The sequence below is a fragment of the Carlito syrichta genome, unplaced genomic scaffold (genome assembly GCF_000164805.1).
Source record: "Carlito syrichta isolate Samal-C Ts95f unplaced genomic scaffold, Tarsius_syrichta-2.0.1 Scaffold302562, whole genome shotgun sequence".
Taxonomy (NCBI): domain Eukaryota; kingdom Metazoa; phylum Chordata; class Mammalia; order Primates; family Tarsiidae; genus Carlito; species Carlito syrichta.
The window spans coordinates 531,634-551,131 of NW_007246658.1; the positions used below are offsets into that span (position 1 = coordinate 531,634).

Here is a 19,498-nt window from a genome sequence, read left to right on the forward strand (position 1 = left end):
CTGGGTGTGTTGGCGCATGCCTGTAATTCCGGCTACTCGGAAGGCTGAGGCGGAAGGATCGCCGGAGCCCAGCAGGCCGAGGCTGCGGTGGCCGGGAGCGGCCACTGCACTCCAGTCTGGACGACAGAGTGAGACTCCAACTCAAAAAAAATAAATAAATAAAATAAAAGGAAGGAAATCCTGTCATTTGCAACAGCAGTTTAGTTTATAGCATCTGAAATCATCCTGTGGATAATCTGTAAAAAGTTTTGTTGTGGTAACAGAAGAGTATGTAAATAACATGCACAACCTAGAAGTCAAAGTATTGCCAATAAAATGTGAAGGGGAAAGACAGAGAGAGAAAAAGAAAATAAAGGTGAGGTGTTGGTCAGACATAGTGACTCACACTTATAATCCTAGTGTTTTGAGAAGCTGAGGCAGGAGGAAGTCTAGGCAACATAGGGTGACCATGTCTCTATAAAAAAGTAAAAATAAATTAGCTGGGTGTGGTATCATGTGCCTGTAGTCCCAGCTGCTTAGGAGGCTGAAGCAGAAGGATCACCTGAGCCTAGGAGGTTAAGGCTATGGTAAGCCTTGATTATGCCACTGCACTCCAGCCTGGGTGACAGAGTGAGACCTTATTTAAAAAAAAAAAAAAAGACGGAGTACTGTTATTATCATTCTGTGTAAAGGAAAGGAAAGAACTAAAAGGAATGGAATGAAAACTAGATGTATAATGCACTATTTGCAGTCTACAAAGATAGCCAACCAAAGAACTAGACACCATAACCCTTGAATATTGGGGTAGGGAAGTAAAGTGGGACAGTATATGTGAGCTAAATCCTCATCTTTCCTAGCAAGAATCAGTAGATATTTTCTGTTGATAAAACGATTTTTTAAAAGTAATTATAGTTTAAAACTGTTTTAATTACGTTTAAATTTAATTTAGAGGTAACCAGCAAAAGACCTAAAAGTGCAAAATGATAAGAAAGAAGTGGGTCTAAAGATGGATGACTGGGGGAGGTTAGTAGAATGTTTCTTTACATGAGTGCTTATATACACCTTGATTTTTGTACCATGTGTATGTATGAATTTCTTAAGTTTTTATTGTGAAGAATTTTGAAATGCAGACAGTGGCATAAAGAACCCTCATATACCCCTCACTTAGTTTCAATAATGATCAGAAATTTAGGAGGTCACAAACAGGAAACCAATAACATTTTGAATAAGCCTTGGTTTTGAAAAATATTAACAAAATAGACCAACAATGAATTAATTTGATCAAGAAAAAAGGGAAAACATACTAATATTAAAAATAAATGACAAGGAGGAAAAACCACTGAAACACAAGAAATTGTCTAAAATCATAAAGGACTATTTTGCAGACATCTATGAAGATAAATTTGAGAACATAGATGAAATGGACAATTTTCTAGAAAAATACATGTGACCCAAATTGACCCCATTTGATTATGAAAGCTTATAGACTAATTTTTATAGAAGAAATAGAGATATTTATTAAGAAACTACTACACAAAAAAGCACCAGGCCCAGGTAGTTTCACAAGGAAATTCTGTCAAACCTTCAATACCAGAGAGTCCTAATGCTATAAATTATTCCAGAATTTCTACGTTCCTTTCATGAAGTAGGTATAACACTGATACCTAAATCAGGTAAAGACAGCAAGAGAAAGGAAACTATAAACAAATAACTTCAAGATTAATGATAAAAAGCAATAGATAAAATATTACCAAACAGAATACAGTATAACCTAGGGAGATTTATTCCAAGAAAGCAAGATTGTTCAATATTAGGATATTTATTAATATCATATATCTAAGAAAAAAATCATGATTGTCACCATATTTGAGATGCTTTCTTAGCATAATGAAATACCTATACTTTAGTGCTAAAGCCAATATCTTATTTAATAGGAAAATGCTAGAGGCATTTCAACAAAGATCAGGACCAAGGCACGGATGTCTACAATCTCCACTACTATTCAACATTGTACTTGAGTAATTGTGTAAGAGAAAACAATTGGAGGCATAAAATTGGTTAAGAAGTAAAAGTAGACTGGGTTCAATGGCTCAAGCCTGTAATCCCAGCACTTTGGGAGGCCAAGGTGAGAGAATTGCCTAAGCCTAGGGGTTCGAGACCAACCTGGGCAACTTGGCAAGACCTTGTCTCTACAGTAAATTAAAAAATTAGCCAGGTATGGTAGCGTGAGCCTGTAGTTCTAGCTACTTGGAAGGCTGAGGTGGAAGGATCACCTGAGCCCAGCAGGTGGAGGCTGCAGTGGCCATGAGCGTGCCACTGTACTCCTTCCTAGGCAACAGACTGAGACTCCAACTCAGAAAAAAAAAAGAAGTGAAAATATCTGTTTGCAAATGACATAATAGTAAACTCTAAAAATTAAAAAAAATTGATAAACTCAATAAAATAATTCAATAAGGTAGGAGGAAATAAACAACATAGAAAATCAATAGATAAACTTCTGACCAAGATGGAGCAATAGAGACTAGATTTACCTTTCCACTTGAAATAACAACAACAAAAACAGGCAAGAATTATAAAACAGTGGTTTTCAAGATGCAGAACATAGGCAACAAAAGAGACAAGATGAATCCTGCCTTGAAAGAGTTTCCAGGCTACTGTACAGGAATGGGAAACCCAGGCAGAGTTGGTAGAAGACCAAGGTAGGGCTGGAATGTAGGAAGACCAAGGTTTCTAGAATTCTCAGGACAGAGTACCAAAGAGGAGAGAACTACTAATGCTCTATAAATGTTATCCCCAGAGATGTTTTGTTTTTTTTTTTTGCATTGGAGTCTCACTCTGTTACCCAGACTGGAGTGCAGTGGCCGCTCCCGGCTACTACAGTCTCGACCTGCTGGCCCCGGCGATCCTTCCGCCTCAGCCTTCCAGTAGCTGGAACTACAGGCATGCGCTACCACGCCCAGCTAATTGTTTGATTTATTGTAGAGATCTTGAGAAGCTCTTTAGCAGAGTGCTGATCAGCAAATGTATATGGGAAACTAACCAAAGCTGCAGAAAGAGTCTTCCAAGAAGAGTAGAGGGGATAGTACCAGTGGGTCACAAGGCCAGGAAGAGCCTCTATGCCTTCTAGCCAGACTGGAAAACCTCAATACATGGGAGAAGAGTAGTCATAAGGATCTGCCTTTGTACAGGGTGGTAATTATTCCTAGATTAAATATTGCTCAGTTCTTGCCTAACAAACCCGAAGAGCAAACTTAAAAGGGTTTCAAAGTAACTTGATATCCCAGAATATAGCTCAAGAGTATTTTTTTTTTTAGTTTGAGTCTCACTCTGTTGCCCAGACTGGAGTGCAGTGACTGCTCCCGGCCACCACAGCCTCGACCTGCTGGGCTCCGGCGATCCTTCTGCCTCAGTCTTCCGAGTAGCTGGAATTACAGGCGCGTGCTACCATGCCTGGCTAATTTTTTAATTTTATTGTAAAGATGAGGTCTCCCCTGCCCAGGTGGGTCTCGAACCCACGAGCTCAGGCAGTGCACTCACCTCAGCCTCCCAAAGCGTGGGATTATAGGCTGAGCCACCGAGCCTGGCTTCAAGAGTATTTTTAAGAATCCAAAAATCCCAGCACTCAACAAGGTAAAATGTATAACAGCTTACATCACAAGGCATGGAAAAAAAGCAAGAAAATATAAAACTAATAATGAAGAGGAAAAATCAGTCAAAGCTGATCCAAAACTGATACAGATGTTGAATTAGCAGACAAGTATATTAAAACAGATTTCATAACTCAATTTCATATAACCAAAAAGTTAAGTGCAGGTCTGGAAGATATATATTTTTAAAGATCCAAATTGAACCTGTATAGATAAAAACTTAGGGCCATTGCCTTACTAGACTCTGGTGTGGCCATGCGCTCTTTGAGCTATGGCCGTGGCCATTTTTCCTGGCTTTGGCCCCCTTCCCTACCTTGGGAAGGTGAATCTCCTCTTTCTCTCTCTTTCTCTAGTTTTCTTTCCAAACAAACTATTTTCTAATAAAAAAAACTTAGATGTTGAAGATGAAGAGCAGATTAAATATTGCAAGTGAAATGATTAGTGAACTTGAAGACACAGCAATAGAAGCATTCCAAAATGGGATACAGAGACACAAAAAGAATTAAAGAAGCTAATTAATATTAAAAGTGAGCCTTTGGGAGGCTGAGGTGAGTGGATTGCCTGAGCCCACGGGTTCAAGACCCACCTGGGCAATTTGGCGAGACCTCATCTCTACAATAAATAAAAAAAAAATCAGCCGGGCATGGTAGCACACGCCTGTAGTTCCAGCTACTTGGGAGGCTGAGGCAGAAGGATCACCGGAGCCCAGCAGGTCGAGGCTGAGGTGGCTGGGAGCAGCCACTGCACTCCAGTCTGGGTGACTGAGTGAGACTCCAGCTCAAAAAAAAAAAAATTAAATTAAATTAAAAGTGCATCAGTGAGCTGTGGGACAACTTCAAACAGCCTAACAGACTTGTAAATGGAAGGAGAAGGGTGTTGTATAATAAAGACTTTGTTGGAAGACTGAGGCAAGAGGATCGCCTGAGCCCAACAGGTCGACGCAGGGGTAGCTGTGAGCGTGTCACTGCACTCCAGCCTGGGCAATGAAGCAAGATTTCAACTCAAAATAATAATAACAATAATAATTTGTCAGGTCTTTGTCCTAGTTTCTAGAGCAGAGCTTCTTAATCCTTAGAATTTCCCAAATGATTGAAGTATCTTTGTTTTTCATGGTGAGTCCCTGAATAGTTTCAGGGTGGGGGCTTGCCATGTGATCAGAGGTTGGCTCTTTTAGCCAGGTGATATGAGTCTGACCTCCTCAGAGAGGAAGGGGCCTGGGGATTGAATTCAATCACATGACCAATGATTCAGCCAGTTATGACCACATAATAAAACCCCAGTAAAAACTCTGAACACTGAAGCTCAATTTAGCTTCCCTGGTTAGTGATATACAAGGATGTGCTGGGAATTTAACATGTCCTAAGGCAACAACCCAAGTGTCTATCAGTGGATGAATAAATAAAACTCTGTGTGTATGCGTGTGTGTGTGTGTGTGTATAAAATGGAGTATTATTCAGCCTTATAAAAGAAGGAAGTCCTGCCATATGCTACATGCATGAACTTGAGGACATGGTAAGTGAAATAAACTGGTCACAGAAAGGTAAATACAGTATTTTTCCACTTATGTCAGGTATCTAAAGTAGTCAAACTCACAAAAACAGAAAACAGAGTTGCCAGGGACTCAGGAGAGGGGGAAAAGGCAGTTGTTTGGTAGATGTAACATTTGTCATCCAGGATGGTATGGGGTTCTGGAGATCTGTTGCACAACAGTGTGCATGTGGTTGACAATATTGTACTGTACACTTGGAAATTCTTGGGAGGGTGAATGTGCTTTTTGTGCCACAGTAAAAGAAAAAGAAAAGAAAGTTGGGTGGCTAATAAGTATCAGTCAGAGTAGTATTTAGCACAGACAGTATTGCTAAGGAATGATGAAGGGATCAGTTCTTCAAGAGGGCATAACAATTCTAAATGTTTATATACCTAATAATACCTTCAAAGTACTTGAGGCAAAATCTGATTAAATTGCCAGGATAAATATATAATTAGAGTTGTAGATGTCCTTATACTGCTTTCAATAAGGAATGGAACAAACAGAAAATCACTAAGGGTATAGAACACTTGAGCAACTCTGTCAACCAACTTGGCCTAATTGCCATTTATATTTCACTTTCTTTTTTTTTTTTTAATTCGAGTCTCACTCTGTTACCCAAGCTGGAGGGTGGTGACACACTCATGGCCACCCCAACATTGACCTGCTGGGCTCCAACGATCCTTTTGCCTCAGCCTTCCAAGTAGCTGGAACTACAGCCACACGCTACTACGCCCAGCTAATTTTTTATTTATTGTAGAAACAAGGTCTTGCCAAGTTGTCCGGGTTGGTCTCAAACCTGCAGTCTCTGGCAATCCATTTACCTCAGCCTCCCAAAGTGTTGGGATTACAGACTGAGCCATTGAGCCTGACTGACCTATCAGCTTTCTTTTTACATGCACAGAGAATACTTACCAAGATATAGACCATATTCTGAAGCATAAAAAAAATCTCAGCCGGGCTCGGTGGCTCAGCCTGTGATCCCGCGCTTTGGGTGGCTGAGGTGAGTGGATTGCCTGAGACCGCGGTTTCAAGACCCACCTGGGCAACTTGGCGAGACCTCATCTCTACAATAATCAAAAAAATTAGCCAGGCATGGTAGCACGCGCCTGTAGTTCCAGCTACTTGGAAGGCTGAGGCTGAAGGATCGCCAGAGCCCAGCAGGTTGAGGATGCAGTGGCCGGAAGTGGCTACAGCACTCCAGTCTGGGTGACAGAGTGAGACTCCAACTCAAAAAAAAAAACAACTCATGAATTTAAAAATATTCAAGTCAGTTAAGTATATTCCCTGACCATAATGGAATTAAATTAGAGGTCATAACAAATCTATGAAAATTCTCAAATATTTAGTAACTATATAACTCTTTTAAGTAAGCTATGGGTTACAGAAGAAATCAAAAGGGAAATCAGGAAATATTTTGAATGAATATGAAAAGATAACATACCAACATTTGTAGGATGCTGCTAAAGCTGTATTTAATAAATGAATTTAGCACGGTTATGGCATGTGTAGTTAAAGATATAAAAATCAAGCATCATTCTATATACTAGTAACAAGCAATTGGAAATTGAAATTTGGACAACAATACCAACAAGTATACTTAGAGGTAAATTTGACAAAAGATGCATAAGCCCAGTACACTGAAAGCTGCAAAAACATTTCTGAGAAACTAAAGGAGGTTTCTGTAAATGGAGGGAGACTTCTTGGTTATAGGTGGGAAGACTTGATACTGTTTACTGTGTCAAGCCTACATTAGTTTTGATTTGTAGGACCATAGGAGTGTTTCATTTAGTTCTTCTGAGAAACAATTGAAGTCAACCAGGATGTGTGGGAATGAAGCCCAAAACATTATAAATAGTAACAAATAAAATGAACCGTATGACAAATGAAAATAACCATATCAAAGAGAAGGGAGAGAGCAGCCTCACTAATCGTCATCACAGAAATACAAATCAAACCCACATTGAGGTACCACCTAACTCCAGTAAGAATGGCCGTCACGAATAAAGCAAAAAGCAACAAATGCTGGCGAGGATGCAGAGAAAAGAGGATGCTTGTATACTGTTGGTGGGAGTGCAAAGTAATGTGGAAAGCAGTGTGGCAGTTTCCAAAAGAACTAGAAGTTCCTTTCATATAACCCAGCAATATACCCAGAGGGGAATATACCCAGAGGAACTCAATAATTCTACAGAAAAGATCCCTGCACACGCATGTTTATTGCAACACTGTTCACAATAGCAATAACATGGAACCAACTGTGTACCAATCGAAAGTGGACTGGATAAAGAAAAAAAAAAGTGGTACATATACATGATGGAATATTATGCATCCATAAACAAAGGCAAAATTATGGACTTCGCAGCAACTTGGATGAACTTGGAGTCTATGATACTAAGTGATCTATCACAGAAACAAAGAAGTGAGTACCACATGTTCTCACTCATAAGTGAACCCTGAACACCTATCATAATACTACAAAAAAGGGATTATTAGCAGTAGCAGGACACTGCCAGGAGAGGGGGTGGTGGCATATAACACCAATAAGAGTATCTGATCCTAATTCAGGTGAAGTGAGGTCCAATGGGAGGCCCCAAATTTAACCTGTACCTAAACCACTTATGTACCAATCCTGACTTGAACCCTACAACTTTAAAATTATAAAAATAAAATTAAAAAGATGGAGAAAGAAGAAAAGGAAAGAACTAAGCCAAGTCAGTTTGGAAAACAGTGTTTAACTAGATACTATAAGGCTAAAGACAGAAGGAACTGTACATCAATACTCTAGTTCCGGTGTCCCCCAACCCCCGGGTCCATGGCCTGTTAGGAACCAGGCCACTTAGCAGAAGATGAGTGGTGGGCAAGTGAGCAAAGCTTCATCTGTATTTGCATCACCACCTGAACTCTGCCTTCTGTCAGTACGCAGCGACATTGGGCTCTCATAGGAACATGAATCCTGTTGTGAACTTCACATATAAGGTATCTAGGTTGCTGCTCCTTCTGCGAATCTACTGCCTGATGACCTAAGGTGCAGCCTAAGATGATGCTAATGTGAGGGAGTGACTGCAGATACAGTTTAACATTAGCAGTGAGGACTGACTACACAGAGACCATAACTCATCAATTGCTGGCGGACTCATGTCAAAACCCAATGAGTGGCAAGTGAGTTGATGTACTTCAGTTTTGCAGCTTCATCTGGTGGCAGGCTTTAAGTCAGAATCAGACACTTATTTTAGTCTGTGCATGGCCCACCCATTATCTTATTACCACTTCCACCTGCACATCTTTCCCAACTGCACACTTGTCTCGGTCACAGTTTTGGCAAGCCCACAAAGCTAGCCCTAGCCAAAATGAATAAAAAACAAACATCACTGGAGAGCATCTTTGAAAAAGGATGAAGACCCAATGATGAGATAGCAGAAGACTCTAAGACTTCCAACAAAAAGAAAGCTGCATTTAAAAGAAAATATCAAGAGTCCTATTTAAATTATGGGTTCACTGCAACAGCTGATTCACGTTCTCCAAGCCTGCTTTGTATAATATATGGTGACCAGCTATCCAACAAAGTCATGAAACCTTCAAAACTGCTTCACTATGTGGAGACCAAGCACCTTACATTAAAAGACAAGCCTTGGGAGTTTTTCAAAAGGAAAACAACGTAAACACAAAGAACAGAAGCAATTATTGAAGGACATTACTTCATCAAATGTGACTGCACTTGAGAGCACCATTCTTAGTGCTAACCCTAAAGCTAAGAAGACCTTTACTATTGGTGAAGAGTTGATCCTGCCTCCTGCTAAGGACATTTGTCGTGAACTTTTAGGAGAGGCTGCAGTTCAAAAGGTGATATTTCAGCTAGCACTATAACTAGACGAATTGATGAAATAGCAAGGGATATTGAGGCACAATTGTTAGAGAGGATTAATGAGTCATGGTACACAATCCAGGTTGATAAGTCCACCGACGTTGACAAGGCAATGATGCTTGTTTTTGTGTGATATATTTTTCAGGAAGATATGAATGAGGATATGTTGTGTGCACCAATACCACAACTGCAAATCTATTCAAGCCTTTGAATGATTACATATCAGGAAAACTAACTTGTTCATTTTGTGTCAGTATATGCACAGACAGAGCGGCTGCCATGACTGGACAGCCTTCTGGTTTCACTATTTGGGTCAAAGAGGTCATTTCTGAATGTGAGTCTACATATTGTGTCACCCATAGAAAATGCTGGCTAGCTGAAAAATGTCACCTGAACTTACATTTTTGCAGTATGTGATTAAATTATCAACCACATGAAAGAACATGCCCTTAACTCACGTCTGTTCATACAGCTCTATGAGGATATGAATGCAGAGCATACACATCTTATACACAGAAGCAGGATGGCTTTCTAAAGGTAGATCACTGACCAGAGTTACGAGAGCCACTTTAGAGGTTTCTTTTAGAAAAACAGTCACCACTGGCAGCACATTTTAGTGACAGAGAATGGGTCACAAAACTTGCTTAGTTGTGTGACACATTCAACCTGTTCAGCGAACTAAATTTGTCACTTCAGGGAACAATTACTGTGTTCAAGTCGACAAATAAAGTGGCTACATTCAAAGCTACACAGGAATTATAGGGCAATGAGTGGGCACTGGGATTTTTGACATGTTTCAAACGTTAGCAGAGATTTTAAAAAAGACTAGACCAGGGCCTTCTTTTTTCCCAGCTGGTGCATGATCACCCATCTTGGCTTTCAGAAGAGTTTGAGCATTACTTCCCCACCACAAAAGATCCCCAAACTGGGAAGAAATGGATCCATGACCCACTTGTGCATAAGCCAGGTGACTTTATCTGTGCTAGAAAGGATCAACAGCTTGAGACTGCAAATGACGGTGGCCTTCAAAGTATGTTGGAGACAACTTCAAAACTTGGATTAAAGTCAAGGCGGAATATCCTGAGCTTGCCACAAAAGCACTGAAAAGTCTGTTTCCATTTCCAGTATCCTGTCTTTGCGAAGCAGGGTTTTCTGCAATGACAGCAACCAGAATGAGTAGACTGGACATAATCAACACACTTTGGATGTCACTGTCTCCCGTCACCCCCAGGTGGGACTGTCTAGTTGCAGGAAAGCAAGCTTAGGGCTCCCACTGATTGTGCATTATGGTGAGTTGTATAATTATTTCAGTATATGTTACAACATAATAATAATAATAGAAATAAAATGCACAATAAATGTAATGTGCTTGAATGATCCCAAAACCATCTCCCCTTTCCCTGGTCCTTGGAAAAACTGTCTTCCATGAAACCAATCCCTGATGTCAGAAGGGTTAAGGACTGCTATTCTGGTTAGTAAATTTGTTTATCACTGGGGTATGGGTTAGCAATTCTGTTACTGTGCTAGGATTGAACAAATAAGTGAACACATTATAGATAATGAGACCCAGATTTCTCATTGTCAGAAAAATAAATTACAAAGGAAAGGAAGAAGGCTAGAATGAACTTTATGGTGTTGGATTGGAATCAAAGTTATCTGTATGATGGTAGAGTTTTAATATACATATGGTCAGATATAGATTAGATATGTGTGTGTATTAATACACATACATATCTTCTATTTGTTAGTTCTGCCTGTTAAGAAGGCTTTAGAGCAATGATATCCTAGTAGTAATGAGCACATTTTGCACCTGGATTTGGTTCCTAAATACCATTCTCTAGTGAAAGAAACCAGAGCTTCTTGGTGAAAGGTTGATACCAGATATCAGAAAATACAGAAGTGCCTACAAAAGGACATAGTAGCCAACCTGAATGAGCTCCTGATGGCCAAAACTTGATCAGTTTAAGCAACAAAATAATGATAGGCTGGGCACAGTGGCTCACACCTGTAATCCCAGCACTCTGGGAGACCAAGGCAGGAGGGGTTCAAGACCAGGCTGGGCAACTTGGTGAGATCTCATCTCTACAATAAATCAAGAAATATTACCCGGGCATAGTGGCACACACCTGTAGTTCCAACTACTTGGAAGACTGAGGCAGAAGGGTCACCTGAGCCCAGCAGGTCAAGGCTGCAGTGACTGTGAGAATGCTGCTTCACTCCAGTCTGGGCAACAGTGAGACTCCGACTCAAAAAAAAAAAAAAAAGAGAGAAATTTTAGCTATTCTTAGTCATTAGTCATTAGTCATTCTTTCGCCCAGACTGGAGTGCAGTGGCACGTTCCCAGCCACCGCAGCCTCACCCTGCTGGGCTCCAGTGATCCTCTGCCTCAGCCTTCCAGGTAGCCAGAACTACAGGCGCCCACTACCACGCCTGGCTAATTTTTGATTTATTGTAGAGACAAGGTCTCACCACGTTGCCCAGACGGGTCTCGAACCTGCGGGCTCAGGCAATCCACTTGCCTCGGCCTCCCAAAGTGCTGGGATTACAGGCTGAGCCACCGAGCCCGGCCAGATTTTAACTTTTTATTGAAGTTTATGACAGGGGAAAACCCAGAATTATTTTTTGGAGGGTGGGCCCCTTGTAGTACAGGCTTCCCCTGCTAGGTAAGTGTGCTAGGAAACCATCGGCATCAGTGTGCCAGCTAGCATTGTTGTGAGCAGCTACATTTGGCTGCAGTGAATTTTTTTTTTTTTTTTGGGAGACTATTTCAGTGCATTTGCCCATTTATGATGGGTGCTTTACAAGTGTACCTGCCCATACCACAGTGAATGTTTAGCAGTTTTTGACCAAAAACAGCCTGACTCCCCTATGCGCTTCCCTTCCTATTCGTTGCATCTCTCCCTGGGCAACTTCGTTTTGTTTCCTCAAATGAAAAAAGTCCTCAAAGGGAAACTTTTTTCCAATGTGGTAGAGGAAACAAAAAACAGCAGAAGCACTAAAAGGCATCAAAATAGAGTTCAAAAACTGTTTTGAGCAGTGGAAAAAGCGTCTCAGTAGGTGTATTGCATCAAATGAAGAGTACTTTGAAGGTGACTGAAGTTTAAGCATGTAGGAATAAATACATAACTTTTTATAAATAAATTCGGTTTGGGGGGATCCTCCTCATATTATGCATACAGAAAAGCACACATAAGTATGCTTGTAAATAAAACTTAGGCTGGGCTTGGTGGCTCAGCCTGTAATCCCCCAGCACTTTGGGAGGCCGAGACAAGTGGATTTCATGAGCCCGCAAGGTTTGAGACCAGCCCAGGCAACTTGACGAGACCTTTTTTCTACAGTAAATCAAAGATTAGCCAAGCGTGTGGGCACGTGCCTATAGTTTCGGCTACTTGGAAGACTGAGGCGGAAGGATCGCCGGAGTCCAGCAGATTGATGCTGAGGTGGCTGTGAGTGTGCCATTGCACTTCAGCCTGGGTGACAGAGTGAGACTCCAACTCACAAAAACAAAAACAAAAATCTTGAATTCAATAATAGGATATTAACTAAATTTTAATTTCATTATCCAATACTCTAAAATAACAAGTTTACTCAACTGGCAATGTAGTATACAACAAGGAAAACTTTTCATAGGCATATTTTTTTGATGTTTGTTTATTTGGTTTTGGTTTTGCTGTTTTTCAGGATGTCGTGGACACACACCCTGGTCTGACGTTCCTGAAAGATGCTCCAGAATTCCACTCCCGCTACATCACCACGGTAGGCTAGTGTTCTTTTTTTTCCGTTTTGATTTGTGTGGGTAGGTTTTTTTTTTTAAACTCCATAAGTCTTTTTTTTATCACTATCTAGTATCCGGGATTTCAGCTATAACATGGGCTATAATGATTTTTTTAAGTGGGAGGAAGGTAGAGTTAAATTGAATAATTTATTTGCGTTTACCTATTTCCTTTCTTATTTGTGCCCAATACTGAAAAGAGATCTCTTGTATACAGAGTTAAATTAATATCCTCTTTCTGCCTGGCTTTATGAGGTGTACCTCTTGCTGTGTCATGAATACTGATATTCCGTTGATCTTTATAGCATTTTCAAGTAAGATTGAAAAGAATTTTCAATGATAAAGACAGATAGCTTATATGTAATCAGAGAACAAATCATTTAAGAATTTCAAATAACACGATCACAGTCTCGTTGGGTCGGTCACAAGCAGGGTGTGAATCAGGAGTGAGAGCACCCGGGCCTGCGGTGCACAGGGCAGCCTTTTCCTGCCTTCTCTGCCTCAGCTCCCAGATGAGCTTTGGGGGCATTCTGCGTACCAGCCCCAGGGCCATTCTCAGTCACACTTCCAAGAGAGATGGTCCTTGCTTCTAGCTCGGAGCCCTCAGCCCTCAGCCCAGCCCGGCAGTCTCCTCTGAGGACTACCCTTCATAGTTGGGAACAGCTTGCTGGCCATGGGTGTGTTAGGTTCTGCTGTTTTTCTTTTCCTCCTACAGGAACTTCAGTCTGCTTTTGCATTGACTGTCTTCCATCAGTAGAAAACTTTGTACGATTTTATCTGAGCCAGAAGGTGTCACTGTCAGCTGAGACCATCAAGACATTATTTTTGCCCGTTAACCACAACACTACTAAATTACCTCTGCCACAGTCCACCTGGCCGTCTCCCCTGATTGCTCACTTGGATTTCTTCCAATTTCCCTGCCTGTGACCACCCTCATTGCCCCGAAGTCTAGTCTCCATAAAGCTAACAGAGTTATCCTTTAAAAATGTAAGTCAGAGCACGTGACTCCTCTGTGCAGACCCTCCAGTAGTTTCCCATCTCGCGCAGAATAAAAGCCCAAGACTTTTCTAAGACTCCATAGTCCCCCCATGCCCTGCAACCCCTGCTCTCTCATCTTATCTCCACCTTGCTTACCCTGCTTCCACCAGGGGGAGCAGACCCAGCCACTTCTGCCTCAGGGGTTTCTTCCTTCCTGGTTCCTGGGCCTGGAATGCTCTTCCCACAGATTTCCACACTGTCCCCCGCACTCAGCCACATGCCTGCTCAGACCTGCACTTACTAGTGAGATCTCCCTGATTCCTCTCTGCCTTCATCACCCTCTTCTCCCTCTGCCCCTCCCCCACACTCTCTGTTCCTTTGTCCTGCTTTATTTTTCTTCTTAGCTCCTGTCAGCTAATGTTTAAATTTGTGTTTGTTTATTGTCCATCTCCTTCTCAATAATATAAACTCCATGAGAGCAGCGACTTTGTCTGTATTTTGGACTGCATATTCTTAGTACTCAGAATAGTGCTTGGCACATAATAAACACACACCAAGTATGTACTGAGTAAATAAATGAATTATCTGTGCTTAAGAATTCTACACGTGCTCTGGCTGTAATCCCAAAGGAGATTATTGAGTTCTAACTATTGACTGTTCTATAAACTCAAGGCATATTAACAGCACAATTTAGAATCTTGAGTTAAATTAAAATTTTAACTTTAAACCTTAGAGATAATCTAGTCCGGCCAGGCTCGGTGGCTCAGCCTGTAATCCCGCACTTTGGGAGGCCGAGGTGAGTGGATTGCCTAAGCCCGCGGGTTCGAGACCCGCCTGGGCAATTTGGCAACTCATCTCAACAATAAATCAAAAAATTAGCCGGGCGTGTAAGTGCACGCCTGTAGTCCCAGCTACTTGGAAGACTGAGTGGAAGGATCGCCAGAGCTTAGCAGGTGGAGGCTGTGGTGGCTGGGAGCGACCACTGCACTCCAGTCTGGGCGACAGAGTGAGACTCCAACTCAAAAAAAAAAAGAAAAGAAAAGAAATAATCTAGTCCAACCTTCTACTGATTCAGAAAATGCTCTCTGCAGAGGACCTTTTTATTGGAATGTATTCTTAGAGATGTTAAAGAATGAAAGAATAAAATAGAGATAAATTTTCTTCTACTTTCTAGTTTGGTATTTCTTAAAGTACCTGAGCCTATGATGGTCTTTGGTCGTCTAGCAAGTGATCCCCGGGAACTTTGAAATTTTACAGTGAAAAGCCATGAAACCATTTTGTTTACATGTAATTCACATTTTCCAAGAAATTTTGTCATGTTGATGATTGACCAAAATGAATTAATACTGTTAATTAACTCTGCTGTCATCTTTTCATGGCGTGTGTGTACTGCTGTTTACATTTGTTAAATTAACACTTTGTTAATATTATGCTGCTTTATCCTCAGTTCACAAGAATGAATCCATTACTCAGAAGTAGTCATTTAAATGTAAAATACTTTTGATGAAATAATGATATGGCAACGCAAATCAGCACCATAACATTAGTAATAAACAAGACCTAATTGGGAATATGGAATATAAGCTTGGATGTGCTGAGATAAGTGAATAACTGACATAGTGATAATCTCATGAAAAGTGCAAATAAAAAGTATAACAACAAATATCTGGAAGTGGAATTTTATTAAACTGGTTACTCTCCCAAGTACCTTTTCTGATATGAAATTTGGTCAGATAATGGCATGAATTCATCGAAACTTTTGCATGTTTTCAGAGTACAGTGAGTTTTTCTAGAACAACTGCAATATAAGGCCTTCTAGTATGAAATTAATTTTGTTAGTGGGTATAAAATGACTAAACTAGAGCGGCATCATTCTTTACCTGCTCATAGCAAAAAATAGATAAGATCACACTGTTTCTAAAAAACTTATAAAGATCAGCCCCAGAATTAAGGACAGAATCTCAGGAAAAAAAACGGTCATTTTATCCTATGACTCTGTTGAAGTATAATCTCAGTGCCATACAGTATAGTATAATAATTAACATTATGTTTACATGCTAGAGAGTTACAGTTATTTCACTTTGCAGTTGAAAGAAACGAGTGACCCAGAGGATGACCCAATTATTAATTAGCTAGTGTGTGATACATATATGATAAAGAAATGTTGGACAACTTTTATTTTCTGTTGATCATTGGAAACCTATGTTACAGGAAAAGACTTTGTTTGTTTAGTTAATTATTTTGTCAGCTGTTTTTAGACTGGAAGACAGAGCACCAGCTATGTGCAGCAAAGTAGATTAGCACTACCCAAATCAGAGGTGGCACCTAAAGTCAGACCATATTCTCCTTTGTTTCCAAAAGAGTTGGCAACTGAGAAATAAGCCTTTGATATTGAATGAACATGAAAATTAGAAACACCAGCAAATTGTAGCCCTTGAATTTGCAGTTTTGCATGCTGTGCAAAGATTGTCAGTGAATAAGAGGCTCTGCTTATTCAAACTGACATATGCCGACTTTTGAGGAAAGAAGTGCTCACTTGAGTTTTAAAAATAAGCCATGAGACTTAAAATATTTCCTTATGACACTGGTGCAGGCAGTAAAGATATTTCTGTGGCTTGCTCAGATGGTGTCTTGGTGATATATTCAGAATCTTGATTGGCCTGAATCCATCACTTCAAGCTGAAATGCCAGGATTTTAATTGTTGAGGACAAGGTACTGATTTTCCTAAGATGACTAAGCTGTGGTCAAGACTACTCACCACCAAGAGCTTATTAATTCTTCTCCCTTGAAAACTTTTCATCTTGACAGAGAAATCATTTTTATTATATGTATATTTTTAAAGTGCAAATTCTACACAAGACCATGAAGAAACTTTTCAGCCATGTTAGCCAAAGAGTGAAGGAGAAACACATTCACCCTCCCTGCTAAGTGAGAACCAGGCTTCCAGCATTGAAGTGTGTTCTTCTGCATCATCTGCAGTAGGAAAGTCCTGGAATTTATGTGTCCCCGTTTAATTCACTTGTCAAAAACAATATGACATAAACACATAAACATTAAACTCTTTCATCCCTGGCGACCTGCATTTTGATAGCTATAAAGAAGAAAGGAAACTGTCTTATGATACAGCTTGTCTATCAACTTGTCTGTCGAGCTGCTTAGAGAGCCTTGGTGAGAGATTGTCAGATTTTCTTTATCTCACTAGTAGTAAACAATTATTCTAATTATGATTTATTTTAAATTTGTGTGTGTGTGTATGTTGGAGTCTCACTCTGTTGCCCAGGCTGGAGTGTAGTGGCACACTCACGGCCACCCCAGCGTTGACCTGCTAAGTTCCGGCAGTCCTTCTGCTTCAGCCTTCCAAGTAGCTGGAACAAGTGCATGCTACCGCACCCGGCTAATTTTTGATTTATTGTAGGGACAAGGTCTCGCGAAGTTGCCCAGGCTCGTCTCAAACCCGTGGGCTCAGGCATTCCATTCATCTCAACCTCCCAAAGTACTGGAATTACAGGCTGAGCCACCGAGCCTGCCATATTTTAAATTTTTAAAATATTTTTAAGATGGTGATTAATTTCTATTTATTTAAGAGTGGTACCTCCCAAAAATAAAAATTAAAACATTTTTTAAAAGAGTGGTACCCCAAAAGTTAGAAAAGTAACAGTAATTAATGTAGAACCAGCAGCTACGTGCTTTTACCACTAGATGGTGATCCAACCTCAGCCATCTAAAATGCTGAATCAGTGATGTGGAACCCAGCAAATGTGCTGATGAAGTGAAGCCACTGAATAAGGAGATTTGGGCTATGGAAAGATGGAATACAAGTATATTGTTTTATAGTATTAGATAAGTAGGTTAGCAGAGGCTAAAAATAGGAAATGCCTCACAGCCAAATTGTTTGCAAATTTTAAACATTCTGTTAAAAATAACAAAAAAGGAAAAAGGGAAAAGTAAAACAAGTGAAAATGGATACAGATTAAAGTTTTATAATTTTAATACAGTACTTCCATAAATAATAAAACATTTGCGTATACAGATATAAATTTTAGACAAGAAACTCATGTTTAAAAATAAATTTATATTTGAAAATGTTGATGTCATATTGTGTATTGAAATTAACTTTAACTTGAGAGAAGGGGACATGGAAGTATGTTAAATGAAATTCTTAATGTTTATTTTAACATACATAATTTCTGCTAAAAATCCTCCACCATTTCTGTATGAACTTCCTCCAAGCTAGTGCTAAGAATACCACATTGAGTAAGACACATTCTGTGTCCTCAATGACCTCAGAGTCTGGATGGTTGGAGCATATTTCTGTAGAAAAATTAGGCACCAACTAGTCCCAGCTCCTACCTAATGAAGGAATCCTTCAACTTCTACCTAAATACTTGTGATGAAAAGAAACCTCACTGCTTCATACAAACCCATTGCTTGATAGGGCTAATTTTAAGAAACTCTTCCTTGTATTGAAGTATTCAGTATACAGGCGTTTCCTTCGAGCAATTCTAATTCTACCCTTTGGTGCAGCACAGACAAGTCAGCTTTTTCTTCTACCAAATAGCCATTCAGATCATGATCACATCTAAGCTCCAGTTTTAGTTTTTCCTCAAGATTAAGCATTTACTACATTAGTAGCATCTTTCGCAATCATTTTGAATAGAGTTACTTTTTCCTGTTTTCTGTCTTTTGCACATTTTATATACATTCTATCTGTAAATCATAGATGAAAATACTGAGTTATGTGAAATACCAATTCGAGCCTTTCTTGGGTTGGCATCCATCTGCTATGTAAAATTGAATAGAGTCATTCAACTAGCTATGAAACCAACCCATATTTTTCTACCACAAAGATATCACAAAAGTCTTTGTTATACAACTTCCAAACCTCATTATTTTATCAAGCTGTTATAGCCCCTCTGATATATGGAAAGCACCATGTCAGATATTGGAATACAAGGCAAGAAAGACTGGTCCTTTAGTGTCTGCAAGTGTTGGTGGTCAGATGCACCCGTGTTTAGAATGTCACCACAAGGATGATGGGAGGAGACTCGGGTGGCAGTGGGAGCACAGGAGGCGGAGCTCCATTCTGGGGGGTCCGGGGCCAGAAGGGTTAGCACTGACAGCAGGGGTGGAGTGACAAGTGCCAGGCAGCAGAACGTAGACTTTCATCTTACTGCCGGTTTTTCCCTCTTCCATTTGAGAAGTGCTCTCTTTGCTCAGAGTCTTTAGCAGAATGGTGGCTTAGTCCTCATAGGCCTACTCTTTGGAAAGATGTCCAGATGTCTTATCTTCTTTGTTGTTCTTGCACCAAAATAGCTTGAAAAAGACATCTATTCTCTCCCATGATAAAATCACCAGGGATACGGGCTTCTGTGTTATTGACTATCAATAAAACCAAGATTCTCAGTAAAACTGCTTAAATGTGCTCTTCTCATGAGCACTGCTTGCTTTGGAAGAGAAAAGATAACAGGTGAAAGGGAGATCAAGGGGGTAGGAATAATCGCAGGTAAAATTGTTAAGAATTAAGTGTGCTAGCCGGGCTCGGTGGCTCAGCCTGTAATCCCGCGCCTTTGGGAGGCTGAGGTGAGTGGATTGCCTGAGCCCGCGGGTTCGAGACCCGCCTGGGCAGCGAGACCTCATCTCTACAATAAATCAAAAAATCAGCCGGGCATGGTAGCGCATGCCTGTAATTCCAGCTACTTGGAAGGCTGAGGCGGAAGGATCGCCGGAGCCC

At 40.4% G+C, this 19,498-nt stretch overlaps 1 protein-coding gene across 2 annotated transcripts in view; it reads left to right on the forward strand.

The window, feature by feature from the left end:
• PPP2R3A (protein phosphatase 2 regulatory subunit B''alpha) overlaps positions 1 to 19,498 on the forward strand; it is a 131,302-nt gene that overhangs the window by 48,803 nt on the left and 63,001 nt on the right. For both annotated transcript variants that reach the window (XM_008056860.1, XM_008056861.2), the window contains exon 5: positions 12,698 to 12,772. In XM_008056860.1, coding sequence (XP_008055051.1) covers positions 12,698 to 12,772 — 75 coding nt within the window. The remainder of the gene's footprint in view (positions 1 to 12,697; positions 12,773 to 19,498) is intronic.